Source organism: Brienomyrus brachyistius, chromosome 4 (genome assembly GCF_023856365.1).
Source record: "Brienomyrus brachyistius isolate T26 chromosome 4, BBRACH_0.4, whole genome shotgun sequence".
NCBI classification, from domain to species: Eukaryota; Metazoa; Chordata; class Actinopteri; order Osteoglossiformes; family Mormyridae; genus Brienomyrus; species Brienomyrus brachyistius.
In genome coordinates, this window is record NC_064536.1 from 22,861,854 (window position 1) to 22,886,676 (window position 24,823).

Genomic DNA, 24,823 nt, shown 5'->3' on the forward strand with positions numbered 1-24,823 from the left:
AGAGATCTTAGAGGGTTCAGCAAGTTTTCATTGACTGTACGGGCACTCATAGGAATGTCAAATCAGCTTGGTCAAGAGGGTCTGACAGAGTTGAGTTGTGGGTCTCATGTCTCCACATTACTGGTTAAGCTGCCATATGATCTGAGAGCTAACTTTAGGAGATACATTAACCCTATTGTCACTCCCATACCGGCCCTCTGTCACCTGTCCGAGTGGCTTGAATATGAGGTAAGGATACAGGAATATGTAAGGATGGGAGTTGTTAAGAAATTATTGAAAGGCCCCTTCAAGCTTAAGGTGGTCTACCAATGTTTGGAACTTAAAGTGGTCAGTTGAATCTGCTGGCAGAAAATTATCAAGGGCAACTCTCAGTCTCTCAAGTATCTCAGTATCTCAGTAAGTCACTAGGAAATTCTTTTAACTCTCCTATTTTTCAACTGTTGTTAAATAGGGCAATTTGCCGAGACAATAGTTTCCATACGGGTGGCCCAGTGGCCCAGTAGATGGTGCTGTTGCTTCACACCTCCATGTTTAGGGGTTTGAATTTCACTAATGCTCTGTCTTTATGGAGTCTGCATGTTCTCTATATGTTGTGTGGGTTTCCTTGCGTTGTTCAAAGACATGCAGTCAGGCTAATTGGTTTCTATATACAGGAATGTGAGTCTATGTGCCCTGTGACTGACTGGTGTCCCATCCAGGATGAACTCCATCCCTGTGTCCTGTCCAGGCCCACATCCCTGACCAGGATGAGCATATAGAACATAGATGGCTGTAGTTTTATGTGTCTGTATGTTTGAAATGAAAGGTTTATTTTCATATCAGCATTACCTCTCAGGGAGACATCCCATAATATTGGTCCTGCTCTTTATCAAATACATGAGTGCCTGATCTACATGTTACACCTGGGACCTGAACTAAAGCCTCTGGATTTGGCTAATTCTAGTTTATGATGAATCTTTGTAAAATGACAAATACAGACTTTTCCCACAGACAGACACCAGTGTTACAGCCATGTGTTTTGTGTATATCAGTTTAAATCCATATTTCAAAACTTGTTAATTTAGTAAAAATGTAGGTTTTATTGTCTGACATTAAAGACTATTTCACACATTTTTCTGCCATGTAGGGATTGTTACTAAAGCTTTGCAGAATGGGTGATTATAGATGGTTAATAATTACAGCAAAGGCCAGTGTTACAGTTGTACTCTGTATTAGTTAATTCAGGTCCATCATAAATTTATTATGATATATTAATGAAATAATTAATCTCAGCTTGACTGTGGGTGACCTGGCATATGAACACTTTTGTCATCATCCTAATTTATTATTCTGTATCCAGTCAGCTACTCTATTAAATATTTTCATAACTTTTATTTCAGTTTTAGAAAGGACTTTGACAAGGAGGAGAAAGGCAGAGTATATGACACTCTATGTAAATGTAGAAAATGAAAATGTCTGCCCTCTTGTGGTGAAACAATGTAAACTACTTCGGCAGTAAGTCCATGAAAATGGAAATAGTGAAGATCATTGTATGTGTGCGTCATGTAAAATTGTGACTGATTATTCTTGATGACTAGGACCCTGAAGACAATAAGCAGCTTAAGAAGGATGGAGGAAGGATGGATGAATGAAAAAGGAATTGCAAAGGAAGTCTATTGTCTTGCAGACAGTTTCCTGCTGATGTAGAGCCCCAGCCACACATGCCACAGCCAGGCATTACTGTAAGTGATGATGTTGGTCAGGTGGGCTGTGCAAAGGCAGCATGACAATAAAGTTTGTGGTCAGTTGGTGAGAAGGGGCAACACCCCATGTAAACGGAACAGAAGAGTGCAGAACCTGTATAAACCAAGCGGAGGGGAGGAAGTCGGTTTTTCATTGGATTTAAGGAGTCCTGGGTCACAGACAGAGAAACAGTGACAGTATGGAGAATCATAATCTATAATGAAACGACAGGCTGTGAATTTGGGCGTCTGTGTCTGCGTGTGTCTGTCAGGGACTGAGAGAAACACAAAGCGTTCAATCTGAGTGGACTGCTGATAAGGTCCAGATGAAGTGAATCCATGTGTTCATCATCTGACTTTGCCCCCCCAGGACAGCCCCCACCCCTGTCTTACAGTGACACCTTCCTATTAGGCCTCTTGTTTTCTACTGATCCACAGATATTAAAAGGACCTACTGAAGTGGTACTTAAACTGTATAAAACATAGTAAAGACTGAACCAAAGGCCTGAGGACAGACCCTCTGTATACAGCACACAGTGTTTCTGCAGAGTCACACCCTCACATCCTGTATGACGACATTTCTGCTTTTCAGAATAAGTGTCTGAGAATATTTTCTATATCATGCTAATGATTTAGGTGCTTTATGCTCATGCACAAGAGAAAAGTGAGGGAGTTAAGAACCGTTAGTGCAGATAAAATGCCCTTGTCCTTTGTATGCTTTGATGTTCTGTGTTGTGTACGATTATCTTACTGGGGTCATTTCAGCAGCACAGGTGGTTATGTGAGCAGACAGCCGGGATGCCGTCAGTCATTTCTGTGTGTACAGTCAGAGGGGTCTAAACACCCAGCTTCACGTGCTACTGCAGCAGGTCTCTGCTTATCAGGGCTCAAGATCAGCCTCAAGCCCACTTCATTCTTCCCTTTTCTATGTGGCTTTCAGGCTGCAGGCGGTCATGCGCGCAGCAGCTTGTGTTCATGCTGCATTTATTTCTGGATGCAGATTATCATGGTCTGTGTCTGCATGCAGCAGTGATATTCCACCAGACCCGGAGAGAGCAGATATGTTGCAACAAGCACAAAAGCAGTGAAGTGAAATGGGTAAACTTTTTACAAATAGTATATTAATTTATAGTAGAGACTTGGGCAGTTGCTTTTCAAAAGACCATATATAGCTGTATAATGACAGTATAAATTGTCTGCACAGTAAAATTGTAAAAATAGATATGCGGATACCTCCTCACCTCTTACAACAATTCCTCTTCCTCTGATATTTTTTGGTTGCCCTCTGAAAGTCAGTGCTGCCACCTACTGGAAAGATCTAGTCAGTTATCTTTTACAAACAGTCAATATGCACCATGATCTCCACCAAACAAAAAATCAGGGATAAACATGCATCATCAACAGCCATCTGGCGTAATCCCTTGATGACGAAATTTATGTCACCTCACCCTGTGTGATACTGAAAGTATAAATTGGTCTTCAGTGGTGGAGATTAGACCTGCTTGTCTTTCGCTCTGCAGCAGGTTTGCAGAGCTAGTTAAGCTCTAGCTGTTAGACACTGGGGGCAGCGGAGGGGCCTCACACCTCCAGGCTTGTGGTTTTGGTATCTGGCCCAGCTCTCTGTGTAGAGTTTGCATGTTCTTCCTGTATATATACTGGTTTCCTATGACGTCTCTGGTTTCATATCTAAAGTCACATGGTCTAGGTGGATTGGTGCCTCTAAAAGTGCCCATAGTGACTGTGTATGAGTGTTTGCCTTGTGACAGACTGGCATCCTGTCCTGGGTGTTCCCCTGCCTTTCTGACAGACTGACATCCTGTTCTGGGTGTTCCCCTGCCTTTGTGACAGACTGGCATCCTGTCCTGGGTGTTCCCCTGCCTTTGTGACAGGCTGGCATCATGTCCTGGGTGTTCCCCTGCCTTTGTGACAGACTGGCATCCTGTCCTGGGTGTTCCCCTGCCTTTGTGACAGACTGGCATCCTGTCCTGGGTGTTCCCCTGCCTTTGTGACAGACTGGCATCCTGTCCTGGGTGTTCCCCTGCCTTTGTGACAGACTGCCATCCTGTCCTGGGTGTTCCCCTCCCTTTGTGACAGGCTGGCATCCTGTCCTGGGTGTTCCCCTGCCTTTATGACAGACTGGCATGCTGTCCTGGATGTTCCCCTGTGTTGTGCCCTGTGCTGCCTCAGATCAGCTCCATGCTCCCTGTACTGTACTGACCCTGTAATGGATAAACTTGTGGAAGAAAGGTCCTGGCTTCCTCTCAGACCCTAAAAGAGGGCTGCCCAAATGGAAAGCTCTGGACTGAAACAGAATTCAAAGCATCCCCCCCATCCCTAGTCAGTAAATGATGTGGACCATGGCTATGTGCCCCTGATGGGGATGATAACTTAGTGACCCTCCCCTAGAACACACCTGCTTTGTTTTCCTGTGTCTTTCCCTTGTTCTTATGGCAAAATGACAGTCTTGCTGTTTCACCTCCTCACTGTCCTCTTAAACCAATCTCTCTGTGCCATGACTCCTGGTACAAGTGTTACACAAACTGATAATATATAATATTAACCAGAGATACTGTGATGCTGAAAATGTGAATTAAGTTGGTTGTTTTCCCCACAGGTGCTGACAGTGTGTCCTCAGTGGAACGGGTGTCTGTACAGAGAGGAGGATCTGTCACCATACCATGTTCCTATGAAGATAGTTATAAAACACATGTGAAATACTGGTGCAGAGATTATTATTCTTCAGATCCATGTACTTCCATAGTACGCAGTGACTCTCTACAGAAGAGGAATGAAGTGTCAATCAGAGATGATCCTGACCAGCGAGTCTTTACTGTGAGCATGAACAATCTGCAAACTGGGGACTCTGATTACTACTGGTGTGGTGTGAAGATCAGCGGAGATTCTGATGTGGGAACACGGATCCAGCTGTCAGTCATTGAAGGTAAGATGTCTGTACTGCAGACCGTAGCCAATGAGATGCACAGTATGTAACATGTCATTCAGGCAGAAAGGAAGGACATTAACACAAACACAGGAGAAAATATTTTAATATACAAGAGGAACCAAATTTTAGTTTGATTGAATGACACCTGGGAGAAATAACAATGAATGTGCTACTTCAGAGGGTTTAATATGAGAAGCTATAATCTTTGGTATAGTTTTAAGTGAATGTTAAATTCATAAAAGCATAAATATATAAATAAACATACTGTAAAAGAGCGTCAATTGGGCTGTCGGTTACTTTTGTTGGCATATAAATGTAAATTTAAATAACTGTAAGCAAGCAAAAGGTTATTGCAGGCTAATTCTATACTAAATAATCAGTGATAGTAAGTACAACATTTAATCAAAACAAATTGTTGCACTGGGGCCCATCGGACAGCAAGGTCGCATGTTGGGCTGGTGCCATCAGTGTAAATAGTGTAAATAGCTCTGCTTATTTACTATGTATTGTGTTGTGTGTCTGTTGTGAGTATGACTGGCAGACATCAGGAAACCCCATCTTTGTAGCCTTCCTGTGCTTATCTGTGACTCTGGTACCTGAACCACACTGGTGTCAGACCTGAGGATAAAGGTGACAGAGCTCAGCAGGGAGCAGCATGACGTGGGACACGGCCGATCGCAGTGAAGACCCCCCTAAAGCTGCCCCGGTACAGTGGGTAATGGCCCCTGGAACCCTCCCAAGTACCGGTCCGGCTGGTGGCACGGCCCAATCACTGGTCCCCCAAGATGGGGGGCACCTGGTGATGCCACTGGAAGAGGAGGCACTGCGAGCTCTATTAAGCAGAGCCCCACCCCTACAGCTGATCTGCACCCATCGTGCGCATGGCCATGTGGGGGGGGGAGGGGCAGCTGACAGTTACGCTGACAGGACAATCGGTGGTACAAGAGGTCTGACTAGCCAGCACTGCTGACCCCTGTGTCATCAGGCTGGACTTACTAGTACAGCTAGGGGCCGCCATCGATCTGCTGGGGACAGCCATCTGCTTTGGGTGCAGATGTGGGGGTCCTCCAGTATGAGAGCAGCGGCCAGGGGTAGCGATGGGGGAAAAGAGGAGGAGAGCCGTCCACCCGGTCGGGGGAAAAGAGCTGCCCACAGCTCCTGAGGGAAAGTCTCCACCAGCCACATGACTGCAACTCCAGTCCAAACTGCGCTGAACGGCAGCACCACAGCAGGACCGTCTCCATAGACAGTGCAGGCTGTGCAGCAACTGTGGCAGTACAGCAATCAGCCCTGTTCACCCATCTGCATCTGCACCAACTGCTTCTGGTGAAACTACAAGTGTCTGAGCAGCAGATCCAAGAAATGATACACAGGAGTCACCAAGCCTTCCCACAGTCCATAAGCGGCACAGACCTTGTCACCAACAAGGACGGGTCATGTTAATTTTGCTTCAACTATCAACCATTGAATGAGGTGACAAGGAAGGACTCTTATGTGCTTCCATGCATCACTGGGTCAACATGGTTCAGCTCCTTAGACCTCCGGAGTGGCTACTGGCAGGTCGAACTGTCCCCAGTAAACCACCCTAAGACCGTGTTCACCATCGGTCACAGGCTATGACAGTTCAGTCAGTTTCATTCAGCCCCTGTAACAGCCTGGTCACCTTCGAGAGGCTAATGGAGGCTAATGTCCCGCTCACCTGGACCTAATGTGTCATCAACACTGATGATCTGCTGCTCCACGCCGCTGATTTTGCCCAGACATTGTGGAACTTAAAGACAGTGTTTGCAGGGACCCTCTGCGCAGGGTTGTGGCTGAACCCCCGGAAGTGCTCCCTCCTCCAGTGCATGATGCTCTTCCAGGGCCACATCATCAGAGGGAGGGCGTGGCCACCGACCCGCAGAAGACGGCAGCTGTGTGAGACTGGCCCCCTGCACAGACTGTAGCAGAGCTGCACAGCTTCCTGGGGTTAGTGTCATATTACCAACACTTTGTAAGGACTTCGCCAGCATGGCAAACACAATGCACCGTCTACAGAAAAGGGAAGTGGTTTGCGTGGACAAATGCCTGAGCCGCGGCTTTTAACCAGCTCTATGTGACGCTCACCAATGTTCCCATGCTAGAGTACCTGGACCCTCATCTCCTTTTCATTCTGGACATGGACACTAGCAACGAGGGGCTGGGTGCTGTGCAATCACAGGCAGGACCGTGAAGGGAGCTTCTATCTAGGCCGGCAAGAACTTCCGTCTGTACCTCAGTGGCCAGTGGTTCTGGTTGTGGAAGGACCACAAATCACTTGGGGGTCCTGAGTTTCTGGTACTCAGAGGGACAGCTGGTCTGTTGGTTGGAGGTAATGGCAGAGTTTGAGTTTGAGGTCCAACATCACCCTGGGAAGCTGCATGGAAACGTGGACACTCTGTCTCACTGCCACTGCAGCAGCTCACAGTGCAGGAGAACCAGGCCACCACCAAGACTTCATTTGCCAGCAGATCATCACAGAGCAGCAGAGCAGCCCCATGCTGGCCAGGGTGAGGGAGCAGCTGGATGAAGGAGGGTGACTGGGTCGGGAGGCGATATCAGCCTCTGGTCCAGAGAACAAGGCCTACCACACCCAGTGGGGCACCCTGAGGAACACGAGGGCCTGCTGTTAAGCCTCAGCTGATCGCTGGATGGTGCAAGGGAGCAGCTGCTGGTGCCCCAGAGCCTGTGTAACCCAGTGTCTGGTTCTTTTGTTTAGGTAAAGTGTATATGATTAATCTGATTTGCATAGTTTTGGGTAGGATGCAGCAGATACTGAACTAGCAGCACAGAGGCTACAACGTGATTTTGAATTAATTAGTGGCTGGGTAGATACCTGGCAGCTGGAATTTAGCGTAGATAAATGTAAGGTAATCCATGCAGGAAGTAGAAATATAAAGTACAGACAATTTATGGATTCCACTGAAATAAAGGTAGCTGATTATGAGAAAAACTTCAGTGTGTATGTTGATGCTTCCATGTCCCACTCTCACCAGTGTGGGGAAAAAATTAAAAAGGCCAATAGGATGTCCACATCTCTAGGTGTCTGGAGTTTAAGTCAAGGGAGGTGATGCTACAATTATACAATTCCTTGGCACTGTAAGACCCCACCTAGAATATTGTGTGCAGGTTTGGTCACCTTACCTTAAAAAGGACATTGCTGCCTTAGAAAGGGTGCAGCGTAGGACTAGGAGAATGATTCCTGGACTTAGAGGAATGCTTTATAATGAGAGGTTAGCTGAGCTGAATCTCTTCATGCTCGAGCAAAGGAGACTAAGGGGGGACATGATCCAGGTATATAAGATTCTAATAGGTCTGGATGCTGTTCAACCAAATAGCTACTTCAGTATTATCCATAGGTGGAAATTAGCGGGAGAACATTTTAAAATAGATTTGAGAAAGCACTTATTCACAGAGCGTGTAGTTAGAGTATGGAATAGTCTTACTGTTAGTGTAGTGCAAGCTAAAACCCTGGGTTCCTTTAAATTAGACCTGGATAAAATTTTATCAACTCTGATGTATTAGTTAAGTTCTCCCCAAACGAGCTTGATGGGCCGAATGGCCTCCTCTCGTTTGTAAATTTCTTATGTACTGAGCTGACACATGCTCTGCATCATTTGTGTTTTATATTCTTTTTATTGCTTGTTAAATATAATTTAATGAGTTATTCATTTAATATCTGCCAATGGGAGTAATCCCATGAATCCCCATAAAGGGCTGGGATCGACCCAGGAGATATGGTATACGTGGGAGAAGTGATAAGACTGCATGTCTTCCTTCCACACTCTCAGCAAGCTTACTGCTGAAGCTACTAAATTCAAGAGTACATCTGCGAGTAGAGAGAGAGCTATTCCATTCACGGCGGTGAGGGACCGAGTGCCTGATGAGTCACTTGCTACGGCTCCTGAGAGCAGCCAGATCAGGCTACAATTTTAGGTTTTTCAGTGGGCAATAATGGAGTGCGAACTATTATAAATACTGTTTACATTGTATATATTTTATGAATATTTTGTTTTAATATTAGCCTTTATGTAGTAAAGTTCTTAAATTTAACTGCATAATTTTATATTGTGTAGTTGTTGAATAAGGTAACTAAAGTATTTAGGGTGGGCATGTTAGCCCTGGGTTAGTTTTGAAGGGAACATATAGCCTACAGACAGACACCATATCAGAATCAGAATCAGAATCAGAATCAGAATGGACTTCATTGCCAAATGTTGAGCAGGTTTACAACATCAGGAAATTGCTGCGGTGTTCAGTGCGATATTATGCAATACAGAGGGAGACAGTCGGTTAGATAAATAAATAAACTCAAGTGCAATATTATGGGCAGTACTTAAATAAACATAGAGTAAAAAAGTTCCTTTGCTGAGCAGATTGATATATTTACAAGAGTGCAGGTGAAGTAGAACCGGAGCAACGAACACGAAACAGGGTCATGTGTTTGGCTTAGAGAGAGTGGTGGCAACAGACTTGTGCATATTGTTCATGAGACCAACAGCAGAGGGGAAGAAACTGTTCCTATGGCGAGAGGTTCTGGTCCGAATGGACCGGAGCCTCCTGCCTGAGGGGAGCAGGTCAAACAGCTTGTGTCCAGGGTGAGAAGGGTCGGCTGTGATGCGAGCTGCACGCCCCAGTGTCCTGGAGGTGTACAGGTCCTGCAGAGATGTGAGTTTGCAGCCAATCACCTTCTCAGCAGAGCGCACAACACGCTGCAGTCTCTGTTTGTCCTTGGTGGTGGCCCCAGCGTACCACACAGTGATGGAGGAGGTGAGGATGGACTCAATGATTGCAGTGTAGAACTGCACCATCGTCCGTGTTGGCAGGTTGAATTTCTTCAGCTGCCTCAGGAAGTACATCCTCTGCTGGGCCTTCTTTATGACGGATGTGATGGTGGGCTCCCACTTGAGGTCCTGGGTGATGGTGGTCCCTAGGAAGCAGAATGAGTCCACAGTGGTGATGGGGGTGTCAGACAGGATTATGGGGGGGAGAGGGGCTGTGTGCTTCCTAAAGTCCGCAAAAATCTCCACTGTCTTCTGGGCGTTCAGTGAACTCAGAGCCCCCGTCAAGTGAATGTTAATTGAGGCCCAGCAAAAGGCCTGAAGGGGGCGCTACACCTGTGCTCTCTCATGCTGAGGTCAGTGCACGGAGCCGTCGGGGCCGGGCAGTACGGCGTAAAGAAGATGCTGAGGAAGCTGTGGCAGCGCTTCACCTGGCCGGCTGCCAGCAGGACGCCCAGATGTTCCTGCATTGCTGTGCTGCATGTGCGGCTCAGAGGGGTCCTAGCTGGCAGTGCCGCTCTGCCCTCCAGCTGTACCTAGGGGAGCATGTGGGGGTCGATGTCCTGGGCCCCTTTCCCCACGCTGAGGCCGGGAATCACTACATTCTTGTGGTCATGGACTACTTCACAAAGTGGGCTGAGGGTCACATGGTTCCAGAGCAGAGTGTGACCTGACCACCATGGCAGAAAACAGCTCTAGGAGCTTCGGGCTTCAGAGCAGCTGTCCAGCATCCAGGGGAGAAGCTTCAAGGTGCTGGTGTTCTGTGAGGTCAGCTGGCTGCTGGGGATTGTGAAGACCCGCACCAGCCCCCCCCCCCCCCCCCCACCCACCCCCCCGACTCACCAGCAGAGTGACAGGCTGCTGAAGAGGCTGAATCGCATCCCAGCTCCCCAGCAGACAATCCTCATTGGTGAGCACCAGCATGATTGGGACACTCACTGGCACTAGCTGTGCCCCTGCGTCCCTCATGTATAGCTGTAGGCTGTGGACCCAGGTAGAGCTGGTGATTGGCTCACTCCCTTGCCCGGAGCTGCCGGAGACACCAGGACTGGATTATCTGCTCCAGCTCCAGGACCATGTGCGGACCGTGCATGAGCTGGCCAGGTAACATCAGGACATGGGCAGAGACAGACAGAGGTGAGCCTATGACATCCGCTGCTGGGTACAGGTCTTTCAAACTGGGGACTCTGGGTGTACTGGCCCATCTGGAAAAAGGGGTGGTTGCCCAAGCTGGACAGCCACTGGAGGGACCCCCAGGAGGTCCTGAAGTGAATCTCTGAAGCAGGACTATCATGTTACATTGAGACCAGCTGGTTATATACCAACCCTTGGCCCATTTGGTGAAACCATCAGCAGGACCTGGGATGAGTTTCCCAGCAGATGGAACTGAGGAGGACGGTGGGGAACCAGGGGCCCAGTGGCCACAGAGGGCTCAGTGCTGTCTGGAGCACTTGCAGGACTTTGGGGGGTACCAGGTTGGGTCCCCCCCAGAAGGGGGGCAGTGTAGCACTGGAGATTCCTGTCGGGCAGCGCAGTGGCGTGCTGGACCGGTGCCAGCAGTGTAAATAGTGTGAATGATGTAAATAGCTCTGTGTATTTATCAGGTATTATGTTGTTATTGTGCTGTACGTTAATGTCAGGTATAGTATTAATGTTAATTGTTGTAATTATCATTGTTTGGGCCACCATGTGTAGTGAGAGTAGCTGGGACCCTCAGCACAGTGGCCAGTGTCTGTGTGTTGTGAGTATATACGGCATAAATCAGTACCTGTCTGACAATCTTTTGAAAACCGATCAGCTCTTTATGAAAAGCTTTGCAGTTACATTTTATACTTTTTACCAGTAATATTACATTTATTTCACACCCAAGCAGCATGTGTATTTAGGGGGGGCACAGGGGTGGCCATGTGTGTTGTCCCCTCGCCCTGAAACGGCCCTGCTGCCAAGGTCCATTTGGGTCGGGTGAGGGGACTCCTGTTATAAATGCTGAAATGGGAATGTTATGCATTATTGTACATACATCATATCATTCCTTAATAGGAAAATAAACAAAAAATAAAACTTCATTGATATATGGGAGGGGCGAGTAACAGTGTCTTTTTCAATGGGCTACTTCAGGGGTGAGAATATCCTATCATTTGTTTGGCTCTCAGTTCCTAATTTTTGACCTAAATATGTGAACTTAAATGTGTAAGCTGGCAAATGAGGTTTCTGCAGGCTAATTTTCTGCTGAATGATCAGTTCAGTTAATCATTCATTACATTGTTTTGGTTTTTACCAATACAGTGATAGTAAACAGAATATTTATTAAAAACAAATTTTAATATTCTGAAAATTAAAGTAGTGTAACCGACAGTGGACTGGTACTGACTCTTTATGAATATGTGTATAAATGGTGTAAGAGGGAGTGATCTACGGTTCCTCGCGCGACGACCATCGATAATCAGCGGGCGGGGAATGTGCGGATCGCACCCCCAGTGCTTTCCTGACGTGTGCCCCCGCCCACCCTCTGCGCAGTGAATGTTGCATTTATATGACACCCAAAGCATCTTATGGAAGCAATGGTGAGCCGCTTCAAACACCACCACTGTGTAGCCCCCACCTGGATGATGCAATGGTGGCCATTCTGCTCACCACACAGTAGATAAGGTGGTGAAGGCGTAGGAGAGAACTCACTAATTAGACATATGGGATGATTAGGAGGCCAGATTTGAAAGGGCCACAGTGGGCAGTTTAGCCAGGGCACCGGGTTCCAGCCCTACTCTTTTGAAAGATGCAGAGGAATCACTTATGACATCCAAGATACAGAACCTGGGTTTTACATCACATCTGAATGACGGCACCATTTTTACAGCACAGTGTCCCCGTCACTGCACTGGGCCATTGGGACCCACACAGACCACAGGATGGGTTAACCTGTTGGTCACACCCACCTCTTACAGCAGTTACTTATTTTGGTCTCCCATGCAAGTACAGGCCAGGTCCTAACTTGCAGGTGTTATGGCTGCTGACATAAAGAAGCAACTATAAGGCAATAAGGTTTTTTGCAGGCTAATTTTATTTTATCTGATCGGTTTTCATATTTTTGCAACTATAGTGATACTAAATACAACATTCACTCAAAACAAGTGTTAATATAATGCAGAGTAAAGTACTGCAGCCTACAGTAGACTGGCACTGACATTATGAATATGTGTATAAATGGTGTAAGAGGGAGTGAGAGTTCATCAGCTGGGTAATTTTCATATTGTCCCTGCAGGTGTGTCCAGACTGAACATGGTGTCTGTACAGAGAGGAGGATCTGTCACCATCCCATGTTACTATGACAACATATATCAAAAACATGAGAAATACTGGTGCAGAGGGAGTGACTGGAGTTCATGTACTCCCATAGTACACACTGATTCTATACAGATAAGTGGTGAAGTGTCAATCAGAGATGATCCTGACCAGCCAGTCTTCAATGTGACCATGAACAATCTGAAACCTGGGGACTCTGGTTCTTACTGGTGTGGTGTGGTCATCAGCGGAGGTGCAGCTGTGGGAACACGGGTTTACCTGTCAGTCACTGAGGGTAAGATGTCTGTACTGCAGACTGTAGCCAATGAGATGCACAGTATGTAACATGTCATTCAGGTAGAAAGGAAGGAGAAAATGTTTTAGAAAATATTCTGTTTCAATATTTTAAAACTTCACTGGGGACTTCCGGCTTCAGCATGAAGTGAGCTGGCATAATTTTTAATGGTTTGCTTGACCTTTGTTATCTGTGGCCTGGAAAAAGCCTAAAGGTGGAACAGATGAACACGAGAATTTCAAGGAAGGAAGTCGTCCTCAATTTGATTTGTTTTCATTGAAGTTTTACTTGTATGAAGAATCATATAACTTTTTTCTTATGTAATGACTACGATTTACCTGAGCTATGAGTTTTCATATTTTTGCAACTATAGTGATATTAAATACAACATTCACTCAAAACAAATGTTAATATTCTGCAGAGTAAAGTACTGAAGCCTACAGTATACTGGTATTGACTTCATGAATATGTGTATAAATGGTGTAAGAGGGGGGGAGAGTTAATCAGCTGGGTAATTTTCATTCTGTCCCTGCAGGTGTGTCCACAGTGAACACAGTGACTGTACAGAGAGGAGGATCTGTCACCATCCCATGTTACTATGACAACATATATCAAAAACATGAGAAATACTGGTGCAATGGGAGTGACTGGAGTTCATGTACTCCCATAGTACGCACTGACTCTCCAAAGAAAAGTGGTGAAGTGTCAATCAGAGATGATCCTGTTAAGCCAGTCTTCACTGTGACCATCAACAATCTGAGAGCTCCTGGTTACTACTGGTGTGGTGTGGACATCAGCGGAGGTGCAGCTGTGGGAACACGGGTTTACCTGTCAGTCACTGAGGGTAAGATGTCTGTACTGCAGACTGTAGCCAATGAGATGCACAGTATGTAAAATATCATGCAGACAGAAAGGAAGGATATTAATACAAACACCGGAGAAAATACATTAAATATCAACATTTTAAAACATAATTTACTGCCAGATATTGATGCTTGATGGTTATAATTTCAAGTGTCTCTATGAATTTACAGAATGATTAACTTGCATATCAGTATTACCTCTAAGGGAGACATCCCATAATACAGCTCTGATGGCCTCATCAGATACAGGTTCTGCTCTTTATCAAATACATGAGTGTCTGATCTGCATGTTACACCTGGCAGCTGAATAGATGCCTCAGGATTCACATATTTCTAATTTATGATACATTTGTATAATATGACAAATATTACAGATCTGACTATTTGTGACCCTCCAGCACAAACCGTACGGAAGTCGCATGGCTGTATTTTTAGATATTTTTTTGAGGTTTTTTTCTGCTCTTTCATTTGATACCATAATCCTAATTTCTAATTTTTTACGCAAAGGTACAGTTTTGTGCTGTAGGGTCACACACAAAGAGCTTTGTTCCTTTTGCTCTCGAGCAGAGCACGTGGGTAACAGTCACATTATAGTGCCGCGAGCGCTAGAAGCTGCCTCGCGCTCTGAGATCTGCGGTTCCTCGCGCGACGACCATCGATAATCAGCAGACGGGGAACGTGTGGCTCGCGCCCGGAGCACTTTCCTGACGTGTAGCCACGCCCACCCTCTGCGAGGTACGGGCGGCGCGTCCCCCCCCCCCCCGCTGTGTTAGACAGCACGTGTCACTGAACTCGGGGGTTACCTTCCATCATAATTGTGACCTTCCAGCACAAATCTCTACACTTGGGTCAAAAATTAGGATTATGGTATGAAATGAAAGAGCACAAAAAAATCCTCAAAAAATATATAAAACATACGGCCATGCGACTTCCGTACGGTTTTGTGCTGGAGGGTCATATATTTGAGCTATATATGTAAATTTAAATAACTATAATGTATGAGAATGAATGTTGCATTTATATATCACTTTTCATGACACCCAAAGCACCATATTATGGAAGCAATGGGGAGCCGCTTCAAACACCACCACTGTGTAGCCCCCACCTGGATGATGCAATGGTGGCCATTCTGCTCACCACACAGTAGATAAGGTGGTGAAGGCGTAGGAGAGAACTCACTAATTAGACATATGGGATGATTAGGAGGCCAGATTTGAAAGGGCCACAGTGGGCAGTTTAGCCAGGGCATCAGGTTCCAGCCCTAGTCTTTTGAAAGATGCAGAGGAATCACTTATGACATCCAAGATACAGAACCTGGGTTTTACATCACATCTGAATGACGGCACCATTTTTACAGCACAGTGTCCCCGTCACTGCACTGGGCCATTGGGACCCACACAGACCACAGGATGGGTTAACCTGTTGGTCACACCCACCTCTTACAGCAGTTACTTATTTTGGTCTGCCATGCAAGTACTGGCCAGGTCCTAACTTGCATGTGTTATGGCTGCTGACATAAAGAAGCAACAATAAGCCAATAAGGTTTTTTGCAGGCTAATTTTATTTTATCTGATCAGTTTTTGTATTTTTGCAACTATAGTGATATTAAATACAACATTCACTCAAAACAAATGTTAATATTCTGCAGAGTAAAGTACTGCAGCCTACAGTATACTGGTATTGACTTCATGAATATGTGTATAAATGGTGTAAGAGGGGGGGAGAGTTAATCAGCTGGGTAATTTTCATTCTGTCCCTGCAGGTGTGTCCACAGTGAACACAGTGACTGTACAGAGAGGAGGATCTGTCACCATCCCATGTTACTATGACAACATATATCAAAAACATGAGAAATACTGGTGCAATGGGAGTGACTGGAGTTCATGTACTCCCATAGTACGCACTGACTCTCCAAAGAAAAGTGGTGAAGTGTCAATCAGAGATGATCCTGTTAAGCCAGTCTTCACTGTGACCATCAACAATCTGAGAGCTCCTGGTTACTACTGGTGTGGTGTGGACATCAGCGGAGGTGCAGCTGTGGGAACACGGGTTTACCTGTCAGTCACTGAGGGTAAGATGTCTGTACTGCAGACTGTAGCCAATGAGATGCACAGTATGTAAAATATCATGCAGACAGAAAGGAAGGATATTAATACAAACACCGGAGAAAATACATTAAATATCAACATTTTAAAACATAATTTACTGCCAGATATTGATGCTTGATGGTTATAATTTCAAGTGTCTCTATGAATTTACAGAATGATTAACTTGCATATCAGTATTACCTCTAAGGGAGACATCCCATAATACAGCTCTGATGGCCTCATCAGATACAGGTTCTGCTCTTTATCAAATACATGAGTGTCTGATCTGCATGTTACACCTGGCAGCTGAATAGATGCCTCAGGATTCACATATTTCTAGTTTATGATACATTTGTATAATATGACAAATATTACAGATCTGACTATTTGTGACCCTCCAGCACAAACCGTACGGAAGTCGCATGGCTGTATTTTTAGATATTTTTTTGAGGTTTTTTCTGCTCTTTCATTTGATACCATGATCCTAATTTCAAATTTTTGACGCTAAGGTACAGTTTTGTGCTGTAGGGTCACACACAAAGAGCTTTGTTCCTTTTGCTCTCGAGCAGAGCACGTGGGTAACAGTCACATTATAGTGCCGCCAGCGCTACAAGCTGCCTCGCGCTCTGAGATCTGCGGTTCCTCGCGCGACGACCATCGATAATCAGCAGACGGGGAACGTGTGGCTCGCGCCCGGAGCACTTTCCTGACGTGTAGCCACGCCCACCCTCTGCGAGGTACGGGCGGCGCGTCCCCCCCCCCCCCCGCTGTGTTAGACAGCACGTGTCACTGAACTCGGGGGTTACCTTCCATCATAATTGTGACCTTCCAGCACAAATCTCTACACTTGGGTCAAAAATTAGGATTATGGTATGAAATGAAAGAGCACAAAAAAATCCTCAAAAAATATATAAAACATACGGCCATGCGACTTCCGTACGGTTTTGTGCTGGAGGGTCATATATTTGAGCTATATATGTAAATTTAAATAACTATAATGTATGAGAATGAATGTTGCATTTATATATCACTTTTCATGACACCCAAAGCACCATATTATGGAAGCAATGGGGAGCCGCTTCAAACACCACCACTGTGTAGCCCCCACCTGGATGATGCAATGGTGGCCATTCTGCTCACCACACAGTAGATAAGGTGGTGAAGGCGTAGGAGAGAACTCACTAATTAGACATATGGGATGATTAGGAGGCCAGATTTGAAAGGGCCACAGTGGGCAGTTTAGCCAGGGCATCAGGTTCCAGCCCTAGTCTTTTGAAAGATGCAGAGGAATCACTTATGACATCCAAGATACAGAACCTGGGTTTTACATCACATCTGAATGACGGCACCATTTTTACAGCACAGTGTCCCCGTCACTGCACTGGGCCATTGGGACCCACACAGACCACAGGATGGGTTAACCTGTTGGTCACACCCACCTCTTACAGCAGTTACTTATTTTGGTCTGCCATGCAAGTACTGGCCAGGTCCTAACTTGCATGTGTTATGGCTGCTGACATAAAGAAGCAACAATAAGCCAATAAGGTTTTTTGCAGGCTAATTTTATTTTATCTGATCAGTTTTTGTATTTTTGCAACTATAGTGATATTAAATACAACATTCACTCAAAACAAATGTTAATATTCTGCAGAGTAAAGTACTGCAGCCTACAGTATACTGGTATTGACTTCATGAATATGTGTATAAATGGTGTAAGAGGGAGTGAGAGTTCATCAGCTGGGTAATTTTCATACTGTCCCTGCAGATGTGTCCACACTGTACACGGTGACTGTACAGAGAGGAGGATCTGTCACCATCCCATGCTACTATGACAACATATATAAACAGCAGGTGAAATACTGGTGCAATGGGAGTGACTGGAGCTCATGTACTCCCATAGTACGTACTGACTCTCCAAAGAAAAGTGGTGAAGTGTCAATCAGAGATGATCCTGTTAAGCCAGTCTTCACTGTGACCATCAACAATCTGAGAGCTCCTGGTTACTACTGGTGTGGTGTGGTCATCAGCGGCGGTGCAGCTGTGGGAACACGGGTTTACCTGTCAGTCACTGAGGGTAAGATGTCTGTACTGCAGACTGTAGCCAATGAGATGCACAGTATGTAACATGTCATTCAGGTAGAAAGGAAGGAGAAAATGTTTTAGAAAATATTCTGTTTCAATATTTTAAAACTTCACTGGGGACTTCCGGCTTCAGCATGAAGTGAGCTGGCATAATTTTTAATGGTTTGCTTGACCTTTGTTATCTGTGGCCTGGAAAAAGCCTAAAGGTGGAACAGATGAACACGAGAATTTCAAGGAAGGAAGTCGTCCTCAATTTGATTTGTTTTCATTGAAGTTTTACTTGTATGAAGAATCATATAACTTTTTTCTTATGTAATGACTAAGATTTACCTGAGCTATGAGTTTTCATATTTTTGCAACTATAGTGATATTAAATACAACATTCACTCAAAACAAATGTTAATATTCTGCAGAGTAAAGTACTGCAGCCTACAGTATACTGGTATTGACTTCATGAATATGTGTATAAATGGTGTAAGAGGGGGGGAGAGTTAATCAGCTGGGTAATTTTCATTCTGTCCCTGCAGGTGTGTCCACACTGTACACGGTGACTGTACAGAGAGGAGGATCTGTCACCATCCCATGCTACTATGACAACATATATAAACAGCAGGTGAAATACTGGTGCAAAGGGAGTGACTGGAGTTCATGTACTCCCATAGTACGTACTGACTCTCCAAAGAAAAGTGGTGAAGTGTCAATCAGAGATGATCCTGTTAAGCCAGTCTTCATTGTGACCATCAACAATCTGAGAGCTCCTGGTTACTACTGGTGTGGTGTGGTCATCAGCGGAGGTGCAGCTGTGGGAACACGGGTTTACCTGTCAGTCACTGAGGGTAAGATGTCTGTACTGCAGACTGTAGCCAATGAGATGCACAGTATGTAAAATATCATGCAGACAGAAAGGAAGGATATTAATACAAACACCGGAGAAAATACATTCAATATCAACATTTTTAAACATAATTTACTGCCAGTTATTGATGCTTGATGGTTGTAATTTCAAGTGTCTCTATGAATTTACAGAATGATTAACTTGCATATCAGTATTACCTCTAAGGGAGACATCCCATAATACAGCTCTGATGGCCTCATCAGATACAGGTTCTGCTCTTTATCAAATACATGAGTGTCTGATCTGCATGTTACACCTGGCAGCTGAATAGATGCCTCAGGATTCACATATTTCTAGTTTATGATACATTTGTATAATATGACAAATATTACAGATCTGACTATTTGTGACCCTCCAGCACAAACCGTACGGAAGTCGCATGGCTGTATTTTTAGATATTTTTTTGAGGTTTTTTCTGCTCTTTCATTTGATACCATGATCCTAATTTCAAATTTTTGACGCTAAGGTACAGTTTTGTGCTGTAGGGTCACACACAAAGAGCTTTGTTCCTTTTGCTCTCGAGCAGAGCACGTGGGTAACAGTCACATTATAGTGCCGCCAGCGCTACAAGCTGCCTCGCGCTCTGAGATCTGCGGTTCCTCGCGCGACGACCATCGATAATCAGCAGACGGGGAACGTGTGGCTCGCGCCCGGAGCACTTTCCTGACGTGTAGCCACGCCCACCCTCTGCGAGGTACGGGCGGCGCGTCCCCCCCCCCCCCCGCTGTGTTAGACAGCACGTGTCACTGAACTCGGGGGTTACCTTCCATCATAATTGTGACCTTCCAGCACAAATCTCTACACTTGGGTCAAAAATTAGGATTATGGTATGAAATGAAAGAGCACAAAAAAATCCTCAAAAAATATATAAAACATACGGCCATGCGACTTCCGTACGGTTTTGTGCTGGAGGGTCATATATTTGAGCTATATATGTAAATTTAAATAACTATAATGTATGACAATGAATGTTGCATTTATATATCACTTTTCATGACACCCAAAGCACCATATTATGGAAGCAATGGGGAGCCGCTTCAAACACCACCACTGTGTAGCCCCCACCTGGATGATGCAATGGTGGCCATTCTGCTCACCACACAGTAGATAAGGTGGTGAAGGCGTAGGAAAGAACTCACTAATTAGATATAGGGGATGATTAGGAGGCCAGATTTGAAAGGGCCGCAGTGGGCAGTTTAGCCTGGCCACCGGGTTCCAGCCCTACTCTTTTGAAAGATGCAGAGGAATCACTTATGACATCCAAGATACAGAACCTGGGTTTTACATCACATCTGAATGACGGCACCATTTTTACAGCACAGTGTCCCCGTCACTGCACTGGGCCATTGGGACCCACACAGACCACAGGATGGGTTAACCTGTTGGTCACACCCACCTCTTACAGCAGTTACTTATTTTGGTCTCCCATGCAAGTACTGGCCAGGTCCTAACTTGCAGGTGTTATGGCTGCTGACAAAAAGAAGCAACTATAAGGCAATAAGGTTTTTTGCAGGCTAATTTTATTTTATCTGATCGGTTTTCATATTTTTGCAACTATAGTGATATTAAATACAACATTCACTCAAAACAAATGTTAATATTCTGCAGAGTAAAGTACTGCAGCCTACAGTATACTGGTATTGACTTCATGAATATGTGTATAAATGGTGTAAGAGGGAGCGAGAGTTAATCAGCTGGGTAATTTTCATACTGTCCCTGCAGGTGTGTCCACAGTGAACACAGTGTCTGTACAGAGAGGAGGATCTGTCACCATCCCATGTTACTATGACAACATATATAAACAGCAGGTGAAATACTGGTGCAGAGGGAGTGGCTGGAGCTCATGTACTCCCATAGTACGCACTGACTCTCCAAAGAAAAATGGTGAAGTGTCAATCAGAGATGATCCTGTTAAGCCAGTCTTCACTGTGACCATCAACAATCTGAGAGCTACTGGTTACTACTGGTGTGGTGTGGACATCAGCGGAGGTGCAGCTGTGGGAACACGGGTTTACCTGTCAGTCACTGAGGGTAAGATATCTGTACTGCAGACTGTAGCCAATGAGATGCACAGTATGTAACATGTCATTCAGACAGAAAGGAAGGACATTAACACAAACAAAGTAGAAAATATTTTTATGTATAAAAGGGATCAAATTTTAGTTTTGAACAACACCATTGATGAGAGCAGGGAAAAGTAACTGCAATTGTGCCACTTCAGGGGGTTAAATATGAGAAACCATTTTAAAAAATGTCATATTCCTAGGGTTATAAATTAATGAGCCATACAAGCTGAAATGCTGGCCTTCGTTTGCCTTGTAATCTAAAGGATACAAAGCTAAGGACATGTGAGGGTCGGACAGGGTTCACATAAGACACGGGCAAACATACACGCCACAATAGGTGAGTACACCAAGTATTAATAGTAACAATACTTCTTGGGCTATATAGAGTTGCCCGCGAACATGCTGGGATATACAGATCCTGCCGGTGCTGCACTTGTTTAAAATAAGCCGATAATCCACAGTGAATGCAAATCCGAAGAGAACTAGAAGAGTAGTAAGAGTCAAACAACTGCTTGAGCCATTAGTTAAGTTCTCCCCAAACGAGCTTGATGGGCCGAATAGTCTCCTCTCGTTTGTAAATTTATTAAGTTCTACTTAGAGGATTCTTTGGATGCTACTCTCTCCCCATTAGGTACTGTCCTCCACAAGGTGGATTTCAGGTAGCACTAGGCCTTACATAGCCCACATTTAGTGTTCTGTGGCAATCCGGTAGAGTGGTAAAGCGGAGAAGCAGGCAAGGGCAACAGGACTGGGATAAATCAAAAAGGGCTTTAATCAGGGAACAGAGGACTACAAGCATAAAGACGTCAATGACGGAACTGGGGATACAGACTTAAACGCGGACTAAATACAGGACATGACATCAGACTAATGGAAAACAGCTGCGCACAATCGGGGAAACACACGTGGTCGATTGGGAGGGGGGGGGTGTGGCACACATGATGGCTGGACGATCGGGGAAGGACAAGTAGTTAGTACAGACTACTTACGAACGAGATACGTTCTGAACGGCCATTTATAACTGGAAATGTTTGTAAGTCGTTATTCAACATCATCCTAAGGGTATATGCAGGTACAAAGAACTAGGATACTGGGAGTATGCACGCTACACTGCTGTACAGCGACAGGAGCGGCCAGAAGTTGCACTAGGCAGAATTGGCGTGCAGAAAAGATGTTTGCAGACAGGAAATGGGAGCACAAAGAACACGATTTGGACTTACAGTCCTCTTCGTTCGTATGTCTGAAAGTTCATAAGTAGAGGAGCTGTAGATTGTTAGCAGTAAAGCACTCTGAGACAACGTAATGTTGTGAAAATCTGCTAAAGAAATAAAACTGAATTTAATGATTTGAAAGTATCTTTTCGCCTGCCCCGTCTTGCTCTCCATGACACACAGTCACATATGTAGGTGAGAAAAAGCCTGGCAGTGAAAGGCAGCCACCTGCAGTGGCAGCCATAGGGCTGGGGGTTAGGGGTCTTGCTCAAGGGCCCACAGACATGTGATTATTCTGCTGAAACCGGGCTTGAATTGGCAACTTTCCGGTCACAGCATAGAGGGTTAGCTCTTGAGCTTAGAACTCAGAACAGAGGCTTAGAATTTATCTATAAACTGTTTGTCAAATAAGTTGGTGGTGTTACAGTGAGTTGTGCCAACAGACACAGTGTTGACAGTCACTTGCTTTTGCTCCATATCATCTCTATGGAATACAAAATATTTCCATAGTGTGGATCTTTTCAGTGGGTGGCATGGTGGTGCAGTGGTTAGCACTGTTGCCTCACACCTCTGGGACCCGGTTTCAGTCTCCGCCTGGGTCACATGTGTGTGGAGTTTGCATGTTCTCCCCATGTCGTCGTGAGGTTTCCTCCGGGTACTCCGGTTTCCCCCCACAGTCCAAAGACACGCTGAGGCTAATTGGAGTTGCTAAATTGCCTGTAGCTGTGCATGTGTAAGTGAATGGTGTGTGAGTGTGCCCTGCGATAGGCTAGCCCCCCGCCCTGAGTTGTTCCTTGCCTCGTGCCCACTGCTTCCGGGATAGGCTCCGGACCCCCCGTGACCCAGTAGGATAAGTGGTTTGGAAAATGGATGGATGGAACTTTTCATGGCCAGTTCTTGTTTGCTTTTCTCCTTGTCACTCATTTATAATTTCTCACAAACCCACCACATGGACCATTAGTGATTCAAACAACAAGGAGGTGAATGATTATGATTGTCTTGGAGAGCTCATGCAGAGCTTGTGCAAAAGCTTTAGATATCGAATGATTTTTTTTTTTTACTTTTCCCCAAACACTAGTTATTGTAGAAATGGAACCATCATTACTGTAAATTTGCAAACGTTCCGAAATTTTGTTTCCTATGACTGAGTAAAAAAGGTTTAAATGCAGCAGACTATCGCAGTCCTTGTCGTTTGACAAATGCATGTACAGTACATGAAATTCTGTAGTGATGTTATCACCACAGGTTGTGCATTCCGAGGGCGGCACATTGCTGTAGTGTGTAACGCTGTCACCACACACCGCCGCTTTGTGTGTGTGGTGGTTACATGTTCACCTTGTGTCTGTGTGGCTTTTCACCTCCAGTTTCCTTCCACTGTCCAATAACATGCAACATAAGTAAACTGGAGTGCCTAAATTGGCCATATTTCTGACTGAGTGTGCACCCTGCAATGGTTGAGTCTCTTTGAGTAGTGACCTAAAGAATGAGACTGCAGATATAAGTGACAGAAATCAGTTTCCTTCGCAGGGTGTCTGGGCTCAGCCTTGCAGAGAGGGTGAAGAGATTGGAAATTTGGGAGGAGCTCAAGGTAGATCCGCTGCTTCTCCGCATCAGAAGGAGCTATTTGAGGTGTTTCAGGCATCTATCGAGGATGGCCCGTTGCCCCCAGGACACCACACAGGGGAGGTGTTTCAGGCATGTCCAACCAGGAGGAGGCTAAAGGGCAGACCCAGGACATCCTGTAGACATTATTCCTATAATATTAATATATTAATAATGGATTATATTATGGGGAGAGATTATAACTATTTAATCCACGGAGCACTTTCCTGACGTGTAGCCATGCCCACCCTCTGCGAGGTACGGGCGGCGCGTCCCCCCCCCCCCCCCGCTGTGTTAGACAGCACGTGTCACTGAACTCGGGGGTTTCCTTCCATCATAATTGTGACCTTCCAGCACAAATCTCTACACTTGGGTCAAAAATTAGGATTATGGTATCAAATGAAAGAGCACAAAAAAATCCTCAAAAAATATATAAAACATACGGCCATGCGACTTCCGTACGGTTTTGTGCTGGAGGGTCATATATTTGAGCTATATATGTAAATTTAAATAACTATAATGTATGAGAATGAATGTTGCATTTATATATCACTTTTCATGACACCCAAAGCACCATATTATGGAAGCAATGGGGAGCCGCTTCAAACACCACCACTGTGTAGCCCCCACCTGGATGATGCAATGGTAGCCATTCTGCTCACCACACAGTAGATAAGGTGGTGAAGGCGTAGGAGAGAACTCACTAATTAGACATATGGGATGATTAGGAGGCCAGATTTGATAGGGCCACAGTGGGCAGTTTAGCCAGGGCATTGGGTTCCAGCCCTACTCTTTTGAAAGATGCAGAGGAATCACTTATGACATCCAAGATACAGGACCTGGGTTTTACATCACATCTGAATGACGGCACCATTTTTACAGCACAGTGTCCCCGTCACTGCACTGGGCCATTGGGACCCACACAGACCACAGGATGGGTTAACCTGTTGGTCACACCCACCTCTTACAGCAGTTACTT

The 24,823-nt window shown here is 45.2% G+C and overlaps 1 protein-coding gene across 1 annotated transcript in view; it reads left to right on the top strand.

Annotated features, from left to right (window-relative positions):
• The window catches only part of LOC125739920 (uncharacterized), a 645,903-nt gene that overhangs the window by 273,963 nt on the left and 347,117 nt on the right, over positions 1 to 24,823 (top strand). Inside the window, exons 10-14 of the mRNA XM_049010480.1 lie at positions 12,724 to 13,038; positions 13,574 to 13,882; positions 15,664 to 15,972; positions 18,598 to 18,906; positions 20,688 to 20,996. Coding sequence (XP_048866437.1) covers positions 12,724 to 13,038; positions 13,574 to 13,882; positions 15,664 to 15,972; positions 18,598 to 18,906; positions 20,688 to 20,996 — 1,551 coding nt within the window. The remainder of the gene's footprint in view (positions 1 to 12,723; positions 13,039 to 13,573; positions 13,883 to 15,663; positions 15,973 to 18,597; positions 18,907 to 20,687; positions 20,997 to 24,823) is intronic.